The sequence below is a fragment of the Apis florea genome, unplaced genomic scaffold (genome assembly GCF_048593485.1).
Source record: "Apis florea isolate Af1SG1 unplaced genomic scaffold, ASM4859348v1 contig_2293_pilon, whole genome shotgun sequence".
Lineage (NCBI taxonomy): Eukaryota > Metazoa > Arthropoda > Insecta > Hymenoptera > Apidae > Apis > Apis florea.
In genome coordinates, this window is record NW_028256554.1 from 2,280,181 (window position 1) to 2,295,262 (window position 15,082).

General features: G+C 29.2%; 3 protein-coding genes across 15 annotated transcripts in view; 1 reads left to right on the forward strand and 2 right to left on the reverse strand.

Annotated features, from left to right (window-relative positions):
* On the reverse strand, positions 1-8,926 carry Dl (dorsal). 10 transcript variants are annotated; one of them, XM_086903538.1, is made up of 14 exons: positions 8,769-8,926; positions 8,381-8,608; positions 8,093-8,303; positions 6,762-6,848; positions 6,463-6,674; positions 6,133-6,376; positions 5,918-6,061; positions 5,647-5,837; positions 5,424-5,562; positions 3,105-3,197; positions 1,285-1,447; positions 949-1,202; positions 708-874; positions 1-628 (listed from the first exon to the last, which is right to left on the reverse strand). In XM_086903538.1, exons 4-14 carry the CDS (start codon positions 6,811-6,813, stop codon positions 479-481), a joined length of 1,809 nt encoding a protein of 602 aa, XP_086759664.1. In that variant the 5' UTR covers positions 6,814-6,848; positions 8,093-8,303; positions 8,381-8,608; positions 8,769-8,926; the 3' UTR covers positions 1-478. The 10 variants fall into 10 exon arrangements, with proteins under 10 accessions (XP_086759664.1, XP_012343274.1, XP_012343273.1 ...); XM_012487820.3 differs by lacking the exons at positions 8,093-8,303; positions 8,381-8,608; positions 8,769-8,926 and adding an exon at positions 7,654-8,063 and having other exon boundaries at positions 1,285-1,402; XM_012487819.3 differs by lacking the exons at positions 8,093-8,303; positions 8,381-8,608; positions 8,769-8,926 and adding an exon at positions 7,654-8,062.
* On the forward strand, positions 7,474-12,616 carry LOC100864196 (uncharacterized). Its single transcript, XM_086903543.1, has 8 exons — positions 7,474-7,672; positions 8,785-9,420; positions 9,479-9,884; positions 10,584-10,775; positions 11,467-11,609; positions 11,672-11,836; positions 11,915-12,075; positions 12,153-12,616. Exons 2-7 carry the CDS (start codon positions 9,050-9,052, stop codon positions 12,063-12,065), a joined length of 1,428 nt encoding a protein of 475 aa, XP_086759669.1. The 5' UTR covers positions 7,474-7,672; positions 8,785-9,049; the 3' UTR covers positions 12,066-12,075; positions 12,153-12,616.
* Positions 12,600-15,082, reverse strand: part of LOC100864081 (apoptosis-resistant E3 ubiquitin protein ligase 1) — a 15,621-nt gene continuing 13,138 nt past the window's right edge. For all 4 annotated transcript variants that reach the window (XM_012487811.3, XM_086903534.1, XM_086903535.1 and 1 more), the window contains 4 exons: positions 14,905-15,030; positions 14,660-14,848; positions 14,297-14,559; positions 12,600-14,227 (listed from right to left, as the gene is read on the reverse strand). In XM_012487811.3, coding sequence (XP_012343265.1) covers positions 14,125-14,227; positions 14,297-14,559; positions 14,660-14,848; positions 14,905-15,030 — 681 coding nt within the window. In that variant the 3' untranslated portion in view covers positions 12,600-14,124. The remainder of the gene's footprint in view (positions 14,228-14,296; positions 14,560-14,659; positions 14,849-14,904; positions 15,031-15,082) is intronic.

Below are 15,082 nucleotides of genomic sequence, written 5' to 3' on the forward strand. Positions count from 1 at the left end.
TAAGAGTATAAGATGTGTAACAGAAATGTTTGCGGATATTTATTTTAGCTAAACAATTTGTACGAATATTGCATGCAGATTGTCTTACAATATATACACAATATTTTCTTTACTTATGAGTTTTATTGTATACAATAATAATTCATATTGAGACATTTTGCATGCATGTCAAGACATAGATTTCGATACATTTTGATCACAGTCACAGCATTTTGTATACTTAAATGAATATTTTTAATTCGTAATATTGAAAGTAAAGAATTTTAGAAATCATATAAAAATATTAACAATGTTTAAAACTTATTATCGAATGAAAAAGTAATTTAAAAAATTACACAGTAATATACTGCGATACAATCACAACCATTTAAATATTAATTACATGATATATTCATGCAAAGAAATTTTCTTTCAGAGAATAATATTTATATAACATATTTTTTACAATGTTATTAAGATTAATAAAATATACAGCTTTTTAGTCAACCTCCCGCGTTGGTTTATACATAGTATTTAAAGTATATAATTCCTGAATAGTGTTATTAGCAATTCTTGTAAAACTATCGGTCATGTTATTACTTTCTTCAATATTGCTTGATTCTGCATTTATTCCTTTATTTGTTTCCGGCTAGATTTAATTATAGATTTAATTTCTTATTCATTAGCAAATGATAAATAGAAATTTGTATTAATAACATTATACGTACTTTGGTAGAATCTGAAATTGATAATCCACTGGATAGATTTTCAGAAAGACTAATATCAAGATCGGCGAGTTCTGTTGAATCAAGTTGAGGAAGACTCAAATCAAGATTATACTGTGGGTTGTCCATACTTAAAATATTTGTAACATTTGTCGCTTCCATTTCACCTACTATATGAATTATTTAAAAATTACAATGATGTATAGTTTGATATAATAATAATGAATATAAACACTTATACTACCAGCATTGTTCAACGATTGAAATTCTTCGTGATAGTTTGATGTTACTTTGCTTAACGTTAATTGTTCTTGCGGCTGTATTTGTAACGTGTCATGTACATATGGAAATTGTTGTTGTGTATACGTTCTGATTGATGGTTGTTGTAAGATATGACTGCTTGTTGATGGATATTGAGGTGATGGTTGTGATTGAATAAGTGCTGGATTGTATAATCTGTACTCCATTGGCGATGTACGATCTGGCGATACTTGTGGCCTGTACAACGTATTAAAATTTCTTCAGATCCATTGTTCTGCATATTATCTCATTTTTTAAATGATACAAAGCTTTGTGTTACCTCAACGTTTGTATAGTAGATTGTGATTGTGGAGAAGTTGTTGCCATCGGATACAAGGATGGAAAGGATCCTCCACTTCCAACTGGATATCCGTAAGGAGATATCCTTTCCGTCGGCTCTGATTTAATAATATTAAAATTGTATTGATTTAACATTGCAGCATCTACAATTGTGATAAAACAAATAGAAATTTATTACTACTAAAGACTAATTAAAATAATATAAGTTCATTATTCACATTTTGTTATTTAGCATAAACGATTTACATTTTTCTTGAATGTTATTTCAGTATATATTATATTAATTTTATTAATTTTAATAAATATATAATATGCTTAAATCAAATATTATCGAAATGAGTTAAAAAGAAAATACATAAAATAATTAAGAAGCATATAAAAATTTTAAAAGCATAAAAATGGAAGTGATCAAGCAACATATAAAAAGCAAAAGTTTGAAGTAAAAACGAAGAATTAATTACAAAAGATGCATGCAATTTTATATATTTTCACTCCAAATATTATTCGTGAAAAATTGAATATCTTTTATTAGAATAAAAAATACAATCAATATGATTAGCAAAATATTAACAAACTAAACTAATATTTTTATTGTCGTACCTGAATATTTTTTATATATAATATTCTTTTGATCTGAAATTGACTGGGAGCAGAATAAAAACACGTAATTTTCATCATTAAATAAGTATGTATGTATATATATATAGATCAATATATTCTGTATATATGTATAAGTCATACATTATATAGATTTTTCTTTTTCAAAGCAGTTTATAAAAATTTGTATTGCCATACAAATATTGCACATAATTTCCGCTCTTATTATTATATTGCTGAATATTTAAATACAATATTTTAATACGAGAGCAGGATATTTGTATATTATTTAAAATGTAAAATTAAGCCCGCTTTTGTCAACGTTGTTATCATTAACAACATACTTTTCTCGTCGCATTAATGGATATAAAAATGCATCCATTCGTGCAATCACCAGTAATAATTACAAAAATACAATGTTTTCTCTTCAAATGTACAAGGCCATTGCCATCCAAAAATTTAAGTACAAATTCCAACTATTTATACAAAATACGTTTTTAAAAAAGTATAAAATAAGATTCTTCAGTGCGTGAAAATATATATATATATGTATATATATATGAATATAGTATTTCTTAATACAATGAAGATTCTAATTCATGAAAAAATATCAATCTTTGCACAATGGAAATTTTTATATAGTTTTTTTATATCAATCTTTTAGATTATTAGGCACTATTGGACGAAATTCAACAGACAAAATATATAACAATAAATATAAGAAATTTTAAATTTAAATATTTCCAGTGTGCAAAGATATTAGATTAATTATATAGTTAGTATGACGTGACTTAAGAGCGCTGAAACATAGATATTTCGATAAATATATATTCGTGATTCATAAAAATGTTGTAAACATTCTCCAAATGTACAAGTTAGTCCAAGTTTTTGGAACTTCCAACAAATTTTTTAGATTCATCAATACAATTATTACAACAAATAGGGTTGATAAAACCCATCAGAAAAATGCATAACATGTTGATGACTCGCATCACAAAGTCTTACTAATTTTTTTTTCTTGCATATAGAATAAATGTGAACGCGAATATTAGTAATTACAAAGAAGTAAAATCAGCAATTTCGCATAAATGTAGCACAATGTACATTTAGAAATTTTGACGTTGCGACGATGCTAATGATATCATTTAAACCCACTCCCGGCAAAGCTGTAGAATTGAAGACAATTTGATAAAAAATACTCACGCTTCTCAGCTTCTGCCTGTACATGTCTCAAAACTAGCGCGTTTTGGCTGTTATTAATCTTTTGTCTCTTTCGCCTTAACGAATCAGGATCATCTATAAATGATTGTATATTAACCACATGACTTTTAAATATTAATATATCAATTTTTGAAGACTGAAGACAACAAACCTATAAATTTTGATCTAAATTTTTTTTTTAATCTTTGAAGACATTATATTTAAACAAATAATTAAGTCAGTGGTTCAAAATAAGTATAAGTTACAAACAAATAAAAAATCTTAAATATAAATAATTAATTTTAACTATAAATTAAGTGCTTATTCTAAGACTAGAAACAAAGTAATGCCTATAAACTTGGAACACTATATAAAAACTTAACAATGTGTCATAAATAGTAAAAAGCAATGCACAAGATTGAAGATATGTATAATAAGTAGCAACACTATAAAATCTGACTAGAAGAAACACAAACTCTTTGATGATAATAACAAGTTTCAGCCGATTTTATATTTCAGCTATTTTTTTTATATAAAAGACTATAGAAATAAAATAACAATTTGTACTCTGACTAGAAAAAGTAGTACTGCATTGGTTTCAGAGTATATTAATCAAGGTAGCATAATAAAATTTGCTACATATATTTTTTTTTAAAAAATGAAAAAAATATAAAATATATCTTAAGAACACAAACACACTTAAGTTACAAAACTTTCACATTATTATCGTAAATAAGCAATTTCATTCAATCATAATGCTTTTTGTTTCTGAAAATTAGCAATTTTTCTGCTATAACATCAGCAATTTTTCTGCTATAATATTTGAAAAAAAATATCACTCTTAAATGGAAGTAGGCTAAAAACACATTAAGACACATTAAGTCTCCTTTTTTTCAGAGTAAATCTTTCCATCTTCCACAGGACTATAATAGAAAGACATTTCATCAAATTCAGAAGCAGTTGCGTGCGGCGCCATAGCAGTATATAATGCATAATGTTCAGCTTCTGTTAATTCCATTCCATACGGTGGTGTTTCATCGCCTTCCAATCTAAGTGATTTTACGCTAGTAGTACTTACCATACTAGCTCTTGGAATTTGTAATTGTGAGTTATTTGATGTATTGTTTGTTGTCAAATATGAAACGTTTCCTGTAGTAGTCAAAGATTGACTAGTTTCTTTGGGTACATTTAAAATTGTGTCTTTATCTTTTTTCACTTTTTTTGCAAATAATTTTGAAAATAATCCTTGTTTCGAGTTTTTAGTTAAAGTACTAGGTAAAGAAGGTAAAGTTTTATTTGGTGCTTCAATGAAAGAATCTGGTGTAGTATGACAGGATATAGGACGAGGTAGAAGAGGCATAGAAGGCATTTTCCGGATACGTTTCGGCGGCAAAGGCGGTAATCTTTCTTCCGTTTCCTGCGTTCCATCTCTTTTCGTAGTCACTGGCGGTGAAGGACACGATTGATCTGTTTTTAGTACACACACATCTTCATATTTTCTTTCATTCGATAAATCGGTAAATTCAATAGGATTTTTCATAGCCATTTGTAAACTAGTATAAGTTTGATTATCGCAAACATCAATATCCATAGATTGATCGGTTGTATTCTGTTCGAACACTGCCTGCACTAATTTTGCATGTGTATCGGCATAAATTTGATCTAATTCTGCTACTTGTGTTAATAAATCATTGAAAGATTTATTACAATCTTCTGTCACTTCAATTTTAAAATCTATTTCGTTTTCTTTCTCTTTGAAACATATTTGTCCTTTTTGTACCCATTTACTCACTTCGGAATAATCGAACCAATCAGATTTATCTTTAAATATTTCTGTATTTTTTAATACGCACGCGTTTTCAACAATATTAGATTTAGGACGAGTTGAAATTTCTAAATTCATATCCTTTGTTTCTTTGTCTATATAATTGGGATAAGATTTATACATTCTATTTAATTGTTCGTTTTCTATAGTTCGTTTCTCTTCATTGATTGATAAATCATTATTTTGGTAATCTATAATAGTGTTTTTAGCATGATCTATATTTTGTGCAATATTTTGATTCATTTCCATACTTCCATTACAAGAATCTAATGTATTTTTTACATTGTACAAATCATTCAAAGCACGTAACGCAGAAATTTTATTATTCCATTTTTTTGTATCGAAATCATTATTGTTATATTCGTCAATATTACGCGGAAATTTCGGAGTAACGTTCGAAAACAATGTCGGTTCAGTAGCTAAAATTTTGCCAAATGAAGTGTAATCTGTTTTCTTCCTGGCAAATGCTTTCCGTAAAGACCAGAAAGCAGGCCTACCTGCACCGAGAGGTAACATCAGAAAAGGAAATGGTTCGCTCGTTGCGCCATCCGATGGTCTTTTAAGTTGAATGTATACTTGCACTGGTTGTTCCACTTGCTGCATACGATAAGTTGGTGTTCTGAATGCAATTGCTGTCTATTAAGATAAATCAATTTATCAAATTAATATTAATGAAGATACAAAATTTAAGTAATTTTATATAAAAATCGAATCTCATACTTGTTTATGTACATGAACAGGTTGAAAATCACCAAATCCTTCCCAAAGCACTTGTCCATCTTTTTCTTCAAAGAATCTAACTTGTATATCTTCTTTTGCAACCTTCTCACATAATAAAATCATTTCCATACCACCAGCGACTGATGCATTACTATGACTGAGTTTGCATATCACAAGATCTGACATTGCCTCTTAAATATTTAATATTTAATTATTTAATACATAATCAAATAATTGATATCTTAATAAAATATAATTAATTTGAACATACTTTTATCAAATATAGGATCAGATACTACTGGTTGTAGTGGCACATTGAATTTTCTTTTCTGTGATCCTTCTAAAAAGACTTGAAAGCATAATCTCACTGCATTGAGATCAATACTAGTAGGTTGTCTTTTGTGTTCGAAGCCAGCTATTAAAAAATTAAATGTGATTTGTTTTGTGCCAGATATAGTTAAATAAATCTACTGAATTTTAATTTACTTCGAAAAGGATCTACACGAATTTCTTCTCTTATTTTAAGCGCCTCTTCAATATCTTTTTTTTTTACACATTGAATCCCAAGATTTGCAAATGTAACTGTCATATTCTCTGATGAAACTTCTACTGTACAAACACCTTGTTTACATGCTTCCTTCCCAACAAGATTATGAGGATGAGGTCTATATGGTTGATCTTTTGTTACACATGATACTACAACTAGAGCTCGACCTTTATATCCAACTATCTGTAATCAGTATTAGTCGTTAATTATTTATTATAATTATATATTATTAATTAGTATTATTATATATTGTTTTTTTTTGTTCTTACTTTTATAGTAGGAAATGTTTTATTTTCTGATGTACTGTTTACACCAGGTATACTACCAGCTGATCTGCCTTCACATTCATAGCGAAAACGTAAAGCTTTGCTTGCCGGTTGTTCTATTATTTCAACATAAGGCAACAATCGTTCTGTGTTCATTTCTTTTGGGATTTGATCTTCCCTCCCATTATATTTAGTATCAGTTTCAATGACTTCAACTATATAAATAAATTATGAAATAATTGTTGAATAAAATATAATTTATAAAATCAATGTAAAAATATAATAAAATTTTCAATACTTACTGACATCACTCATATGTATATTTCCATCACTCATATCATGGAATTGTTCCATGCCTCTTATTGTTTAATACATTGAACAATAGTCATCTGAAAAATGATTTCTTATTATCTCATGTTATTAAATTAATGTTATTAATTTCTATTCTATTGTATTTTAATATTATACAAAGTTTTTTTTATTCTATTAGAATAAAAATTCTATTAGAATAAAAAGTAATTCTATTAGAATAATTATATAGAATATAAAATGATTATAAAATAACAATATATAAAAAAATTTTTTTTTATTCTTTTATGTACGTTTTGAACATTTTATCAAAGTGTGGATAAAAATTAACTATATGATCTAACTCTTGACAGAAACTTCATAACATTATGTAGAAAAAATTTCGCGCGCGTTTAGTTAAGATAAATAGAAATATAATAATTTGACAGCAATAAATACCTAGGAAAAAATAAAATGTATAGAAGGAAAATTGATTTTGGGATCAATTTTTTTTGATGTAAAGAAAATTGAATGTTCATAAATTCATGAATCGTTTATCTTGATAGAAAAACATATTTATGTCGCAAAAGATGTCGTATAGATGATGATTGATGTAAAACGTGTTAGGCGTAACTTTTGATTAACACTAGCGAGTGAATCAAACACATATTAATGAACATGGATAAAAATTTGTTAAATCTCTAGCAAGCGAAACGACAGCTGTTCACAGGTATACTTCTAAAGACACTGCACACAAGTGTCCCAAGTCCCAAGGGAAGAGAAACGAGAGTAGAGTGAGGAGGGATGCCATGCTGATCCAATCATTATTTTGGGAAAGCCTAGCTTCGTACAAGCCGTGCAGCTATAATTAAACTATCGTAGGACAATGTGACGAGAAAGACTTGCCTGCAGCTTGATCAACATAGTAAGGCACTTTCGAATCTGAAAGCACGCGCACTGTTTTGGATAATTCTCCTAGTAGGAAATACTTATATTCTTGAAATTTTTTTTATAAAACACGCACTGTGCTAAATAAATTGAAGAAACGCAATGTGTTAATGTTTAGATCTATAATTGAAATTCTTTTATTTATCAAATATTGCTGCGCACACTATTTGCACGCGATATAAAAGCGTGTACTAGGCCGTGACTAGAGACAAGACTTTACGCGGCATAACATTTTGCTCGGACTTTGTATCGGTACTGACATGTCCGTTGCTTTTAATGGTAGAAGCAAAGCAATATGCTATATGCTTCGCGGATACGCGCAAGTACGCGTATCCTGACGGTTCTATACTCACAGCCAACTCAAAGTGAGCGAACGTATATTAACATGATATACTACCTTTCGATTATTTCCTTGAAATCCATAGATCTGATGACGTCGAATTTTTTAATATTTAATTCTTAATTCTAGTTCTCTTTATATTTTTCATATTATCTTTTATATTGATTGCATTTCTTGCATTTTTAAGCTTGAATTTGTGAGTTGAAAACCATTAATAAATTACGTATGTTCAGCGTTCTTAGGCATAAATGTATTAAATATCTTATACCTAAAATAAATTTATGTCTAAGGTTCAGCGAATTTATCATATGTAGATTAAAATTTTCAGGGACGTAGATAGGTTACCAGAGAGTAGGTACTTGGTGTCGGATGAGTCATGCAGACACGTCACATAATTCTGTTTTATCATGTGAAATTGTAGAGCGTTAGATAATCAATCATATCTATTTACTTGAAATTATATAAAATGTTATTTATTATAAATATTATGCTCGATAATATATATCATTTATATTTCTTTTATATTATAGTTTTGGAAAAATCAATTTCATCACATTTTTTGATCTTAATTATCTTTAAAAAATTTTCGTAAATTATTTATTATATTATATACAAAGTAAATTTGAATTTTTGAAACATTTTAGAATGTAAATAAAATTTACTTGCTTGTAATTTGCAATTATACTGTAAATAAGATCTATGATGCATTACATAAGTTTTAATCACTCCTTACGTTCATCGTGTTGTAGGTGTATTCAATTTATGCAATTCTATGAAGTAGACACGCAATCGTACGACAATTCATAAGTTATAGTAGTTAAAATAAGAAATTAATGGGAAAAGCATTCATCATGGACAATGTAACTTCTTTATTTGGTTAAAAATATTACTGTTACTATTTGCAAGAGCTACGATGTTTTTTTGTCATTTTACTCTCACTCGTTTTGTCTCCATGACAAGAGCAAACAACATTAATAATTTTTGTAAAGAGTTTACTCGTGAACTGCAAACGTGATGCCAGAAACTGCGATCACTCCGAAAAGTTCATCTTCCCTGAGTGTTTCAACAAGCTCCAGGGAAGAATCGAACCAATGTTTTACCAAGAAAAGATTGACGCGATGCATGCAACATAAATTTCTTACATATTCGCAACTTCCCATAAGATGTCAGAAACCCAGCCGATACTATCGTCCGCCAAGGACCTCCTTCAGATTGGCAAATCTCACAACCATCAATCATACAGCTACAATTAATACGGCGAAAAGTTGTCCGGACAGTTCAACATGTTCGATATTACGCGCAATCAGTGCGTCACGCTACAAAAAAAGTTTATCCATGATTGATTTTTCACCTTTAATAATGGACACTGAATATGGCGATCTTAGGTAAAGTTTATAGATAATTTATAATAATTTGAATACAATTGATTCTTTTGTAATATAGATCGGACAGTAGTTCAACTATAGAAAAACTTGATGAAAGTGATAAAATGAAAGATACTATTGGTAACGAAATTGGTATCGGTATCAAAAAGTGGATGGATGGATTCGTAACATCAGAGCCGGAGGAATCGTATTCCCAATTCTTTCAAAATCCAAAGAAAGCAGCAATTTTGGTGTGTCATATGCTTATGCTAAATGCATGGAGACGCAGACGTAGCGATGTTCAGTACCTTAACAACACAATTGACGATTTAAGCCAGCAAATTGAACATTTGCATTTACAAATTGTCGTTCTGCGTCGATTGCTCGATACGGAGAACAGTCGTGTCAGTAAATTGACCAGTGATGTTCACCGTGCCAAAATGCAATTTGATGAAGTACTGAAAGAAAGGAATACTCTGAAATCGGTAATCTTCTTAATGCGTATTCAAAAATTGATAAGTTTTAGCAATTATGTTTCGCATAATTAATTAATTGAAAAAAAAAAGTAACATTTTAATACGTATTTGTAATATAAAATAGTAACAATGTGCGCATGTTAGGAATAAGAGCTATACATTCAACATCTTGCGGACGATGAACATGAGAGTTCAATGACGTGTATCTAACTAGAGGGATGACGCTAGCATAAGAGCTCGCAATACGACTTTTGGGACACGCAATAATATATGTAGTTATAGAGACGATCGAATTTTCGGCATTCCTTGGATAAACAAAAATATCTTCCGAACAAGTTCAATAACTACAATTGTTATTTTTATATTAACAAAAATTTTCTACTTTTCATCCCAATCAAATTTTCTCGTATATTTAAAAAGAATTAATTTGTTATTCTAAATACCTTTCACAATATTTGAAATGCATAAACATGCATTTATTTTGCGAAATGCAATGGAAGCATGCGTCGTAGTCGAGTCATTAATTAGTATATACTATATACGCAAACGAGAAGTTGGCACCGGTCCAGCAGCTAATTGTGAAGCGAAAGAAGAAACTGTATCACGACGACACAGCATAGATAAAACTGATTCTAGATACTTTCGAAGATTTACGAAGTTTAACTTAGCATTGAGTTTTCACAAATTGGCTTCACCGTTTTCTTTCAGGAAAAAGTAAAATTGGATAAGGAGATCCAACGTTTGACCGATCTTTCCGAGGAGAGGCAAGTTTCAACGGAGAATATGCGAAACGAACTAATCACCGCGCAAAATCAGCTTCAAGCGGTCGACGAACAAATGTCAAAGGATCGAGAAAAGTTGCTGAAATTACGAGAGGATAAAAGGATACTTTTAGAAAAGGCTAGGACAGCTTCTTTTATTTATAAATTATCTTTAATAATAAATAATATTTATTGCAAGCTTACATACTACACCATCAAGTAAAAATTGATTTTTACTTGGTGAGTCATTGTTATGCTCGCGAGAAACGAATCTGCAAAGGGTGAATTCTCTTTCAATGCAGCTTTTTTTTTCTATGAACGGATGAGTCATTCGTTCACCCTTTCGTGCTTAGAGAACGATCTATAAAATGGTTACAACATATTTTTATGTTTCAAATTCCTATGATACAATTTTTTTATATCGGTCTTTATTTTTTGTTTGTTTTTTTTTGTTGTTTATTTTTATTTTAATATCATATCTATGGATAATAATAAGAAACTGATGATAGTACTTTAGATAGGTCAATGCACGAAAGGACATAGAAGTTCGTGGTTGAGTCATAATCTTTCTGCCTTATCGGTGACTCAATAACATTATAATACTACTTTCTTACCGAGAAAAGTAATCGATATTACTTGACCTATTAATTCTTGCTTGGAGAGTGTAGAATCAAAACAAAACTCGTGACAATATTATATTTATTAGAAAATAATAATAGGTTCTTTTTTAATTTTTATAATTCTTGATATTTCATGAACTTAAGAATAATCATTTCATCGATTGTTGATTTGTTAAATACGTATGAAAGAAAAATGTAATATTATTTCAGATAACGGCTAGCGAAACATTAGCGGCGGAACGAGGAACAAGAGCAGACAAAGCTGAATCAATCGTGGAGGATTTACAGATGAAACTTGCCACACAGATTGCTATGGTTGAATCCTCGCAGGAACAGATAAAACGATATTCGAAGTAAATCCAGTATACGTAAACGTCAATTTAAACGTTATTCCAATATAAATTCCGCTTTGTAGAGAGTTGAAAGTTAAAGAGGATGAAAAAAACAAGTTGATTAAGCGTTTAAAATCGTCCGAAGATGCAGGTAGAAATCTAAATATGCGCGCCATTTCTTTAGAAGCACAACTGGTTGACCGAGAGATAGCCTTACAAAATATGCAAGCAGCGTATAATACACAATTGTATGTTTTTCTACCCGTTTTCCTTTTTTTACTTTTTGAATGATATTATTTAATATTAAAATTAATTCGTTACATTAGAACCGAATTGAATGAATTGAGAGAACGTTTAATACGTCAATCTCAAGAAGGGGGATGGAGTAGCAGAATGTTGCAATTAGCTGGTAGCGTTGTACGAGCGCCAAGGGCTATATTACGTACTTTACTATCGGGTCCGGTGTTGGTTTCCTAAAGATAGCTTGGTAAGTTAAAGTTACATAAAATTATAGTATCTGTTAATAATATATAACACAATAATCGTTTGTTCTTATAATTTTAGTTGCTGTTCTTGTTCAAGCGTGATTGCGTTAAACAAAGTGTTTACAAAATGGAATTTCGAGGGTGATGGTGTTGGTTGTTCGATAAGAGGAGAGAGAGAAAGGGAAGATTTTACGTGTGAAAAGAGATTTTACGTTGAGGAAAAAGAGATATATGTGATCGCAAAGAGATGAAAGGAACGAAGATCAGTTTCAAACTTAGTAGTAAACTTTCCGGATACTTTTATCATCGGAATTATAATGTTTTTTTATTTATATTTTTTTTTTTTTCTATTCATATACTTTCTGATATCATAAGCTATATAAGCATTTTAAATTGAAAAGAAATGATATATTATAAAAAAAAAATTACTAATACTATGATATTATACCAATACTATGATGTACTGTAATAGAGTACAGACAACTATTCTGCGAAACCGAGGATGGATAAATAAATGCAGATGCTGTACATTTTTTAAATCTATATTTTATCTTTTTTTCGCGTAACATGATAAAATGATAAAAATAAGATACCGTCAGAATCGCTCGATGAAGATGATTTATTTCCTTTTATTATGCAATTTCATTTAAATACATTCAATAATCGATTAATATGTATATAGGCATAATTTCGATTGATCGTATTTTACGTAACATTTAAATATACATCTTTAACCGAGATAAAATAAATTTTTGTAATAGAGCGATACTCATGGTATAATATTTTTTTCAAAAACACGTTACAATAGATCGTAAAATCTAAGTAACCACGTACGAGTGACACAAATACGACGTGTCTGATCACATTTCTTATTATTATGTACTTAAGTACAAGATAACATTGATTTTCATTTTGTTCGATAACAATAATGATTTCTGCGGTATACTTTTTTATGCTTCTGCCAGTATAGTTAAACATCCTTTCTTATTTGAGGCTTTCGTACGGTAAGCGAAGATACGGCACAAATTTCAGTGGAAGATTCGTTCTTATTATCACAAAATCGTTTTATATTTTGAATTGTTGTTGGATGTAATTTTACGTAATATTTTCTAGACGATCTAAAACATCTTTTATGCATAGATTAATCGTGACAACAAATAACGTTGTCCTACAATATTGAAATTCGGTCATACTCATTGATTTATTTTTTCCTCAACAATTTATGGAGAAACATGAAAATGAAAGAATGCTTGGTGCATTTTTATTTGCAATAAAAAGAATTTTGTAAAAATTATATTCATGGATGTAAAAAAAGTCTCATTTTTGATTGCTCTGTAATATGAGAGTTAAAAAAAAAAAAATAAAAAAATAAAAAGAAGGAAATAAAAGATAACAATGAAAAAATAATACATTTTCAAAACATTTTTTTCTTCATTCATTTATATATTTCTAGCGAAGAGTAAAAGACAAAAATACTGATTAGGTGAATGACCTAAATCTCACAACGATCTTCTCGATACTTTATAATATGTATAACTAACTTTAGCTAATTCGGCAACTATAAAAAAATGTTTCATTGCGTATTAATAAAATTGTACAGTTGATTATATCGAATTTGATGGCTTGAGGAACGTGTATGTACCTATTTTTACGAGTAATAAAATTTAGAATATTTTAAACTATAACAAACCTTGATACAATAAATTGAGCAATTTTGATATTTCAATAAGATTGCTCTTTGTATCACCTTTTTATAAAAACGTTACCACAAGCCAGTAAAAATATTAAATATCGTTATTTATGTTTTGAAATATATTGGATTGTTATATTGATAGTCATTTGCCAAAACGCAAAAAAAAAAGAAAAAAAAAAGAATTTCTTTTTTTTTCTTTTTTTTTTTTTTTGCGTATAAAAATATGAGATAATTTTTTCTCATCTCGTAAATAATACATATTTAAATAAAATTGTATTAATTATAAATAAAAAAAAAAAGAAGAAGTTAAATAAATAGTAAAATTCGATAAGACTAGAACTTAATCGATATTTGATCTTTAAATCATACCAAAACCTTCAGTACCTTCACTAATCGCTAATAACAAAGCTCGCTCAAAGTGATCATAACATTCATAATCGGGTAAGCAGAGCTGGTTGAAGCTGTAAAAATATTTAAATAATTACTATTTTCAAAAATTACTATTATAATTAAAATATAAAATTATTTACCAAGTATGTGCTGTAGGCAAATTAGCAAAAGTTGGTGCTGCTGTAATTTGAAATCGTGGACTCAACTGTTGAAATCCACCCGGTGGTAATTGCGAACAGCCTGTGGTAAATTGTAATAGTCGGGCCATCTCCTCTTGCGTGAAGTTGCTAACTGCAGTCCAGAACCAATCAAGAACTCGAAGAAACTCTGGGGAGCTTCCATTAGCTATATGGTGCGCACGTAAATCTGCTACGCTGTATTCACCAGTACCACACAACAATAACTATAACAAATATATAATAATATAAAGTAAATGGAAGATATTTAAAAATGAGAGAGAGAGAGAGAGAGAGAGAGAGGAAGAAAAAATATAAATTATATACTTCAAGTTCGTTTTCGTCAAAAATTCCCAAAAGATTATCAGGAATAAGTTCGTTTAGACCTCTTAGAAAATGTTCTACTTCGTTTCGTACGGAACTAGCGAGCCTATGTTGTGCGAGTGCATCCAAATAACGAAGTTTCGTATCGTTTGTTACACGAATCTTACTACCTCCAGGAATTAATTCAGCTACCTATAATAAATGAATTTAAACGAGGTAATATAAATAAATATATAATATGATCTTACTTTTAATAATTGACCATCTTTGTCATATTCTTCTTCGACAAAATAAAGTTCCATTTCCTCGACGTCATTTTCAAGAATATACTTTATTTTGCTCAGATATAAATCTGGATCATCTTGTTCGAAATACTATAAGAAAAATAAAAATGTTTTATTTTTTTGTAATTTTTTTGTTTTATCG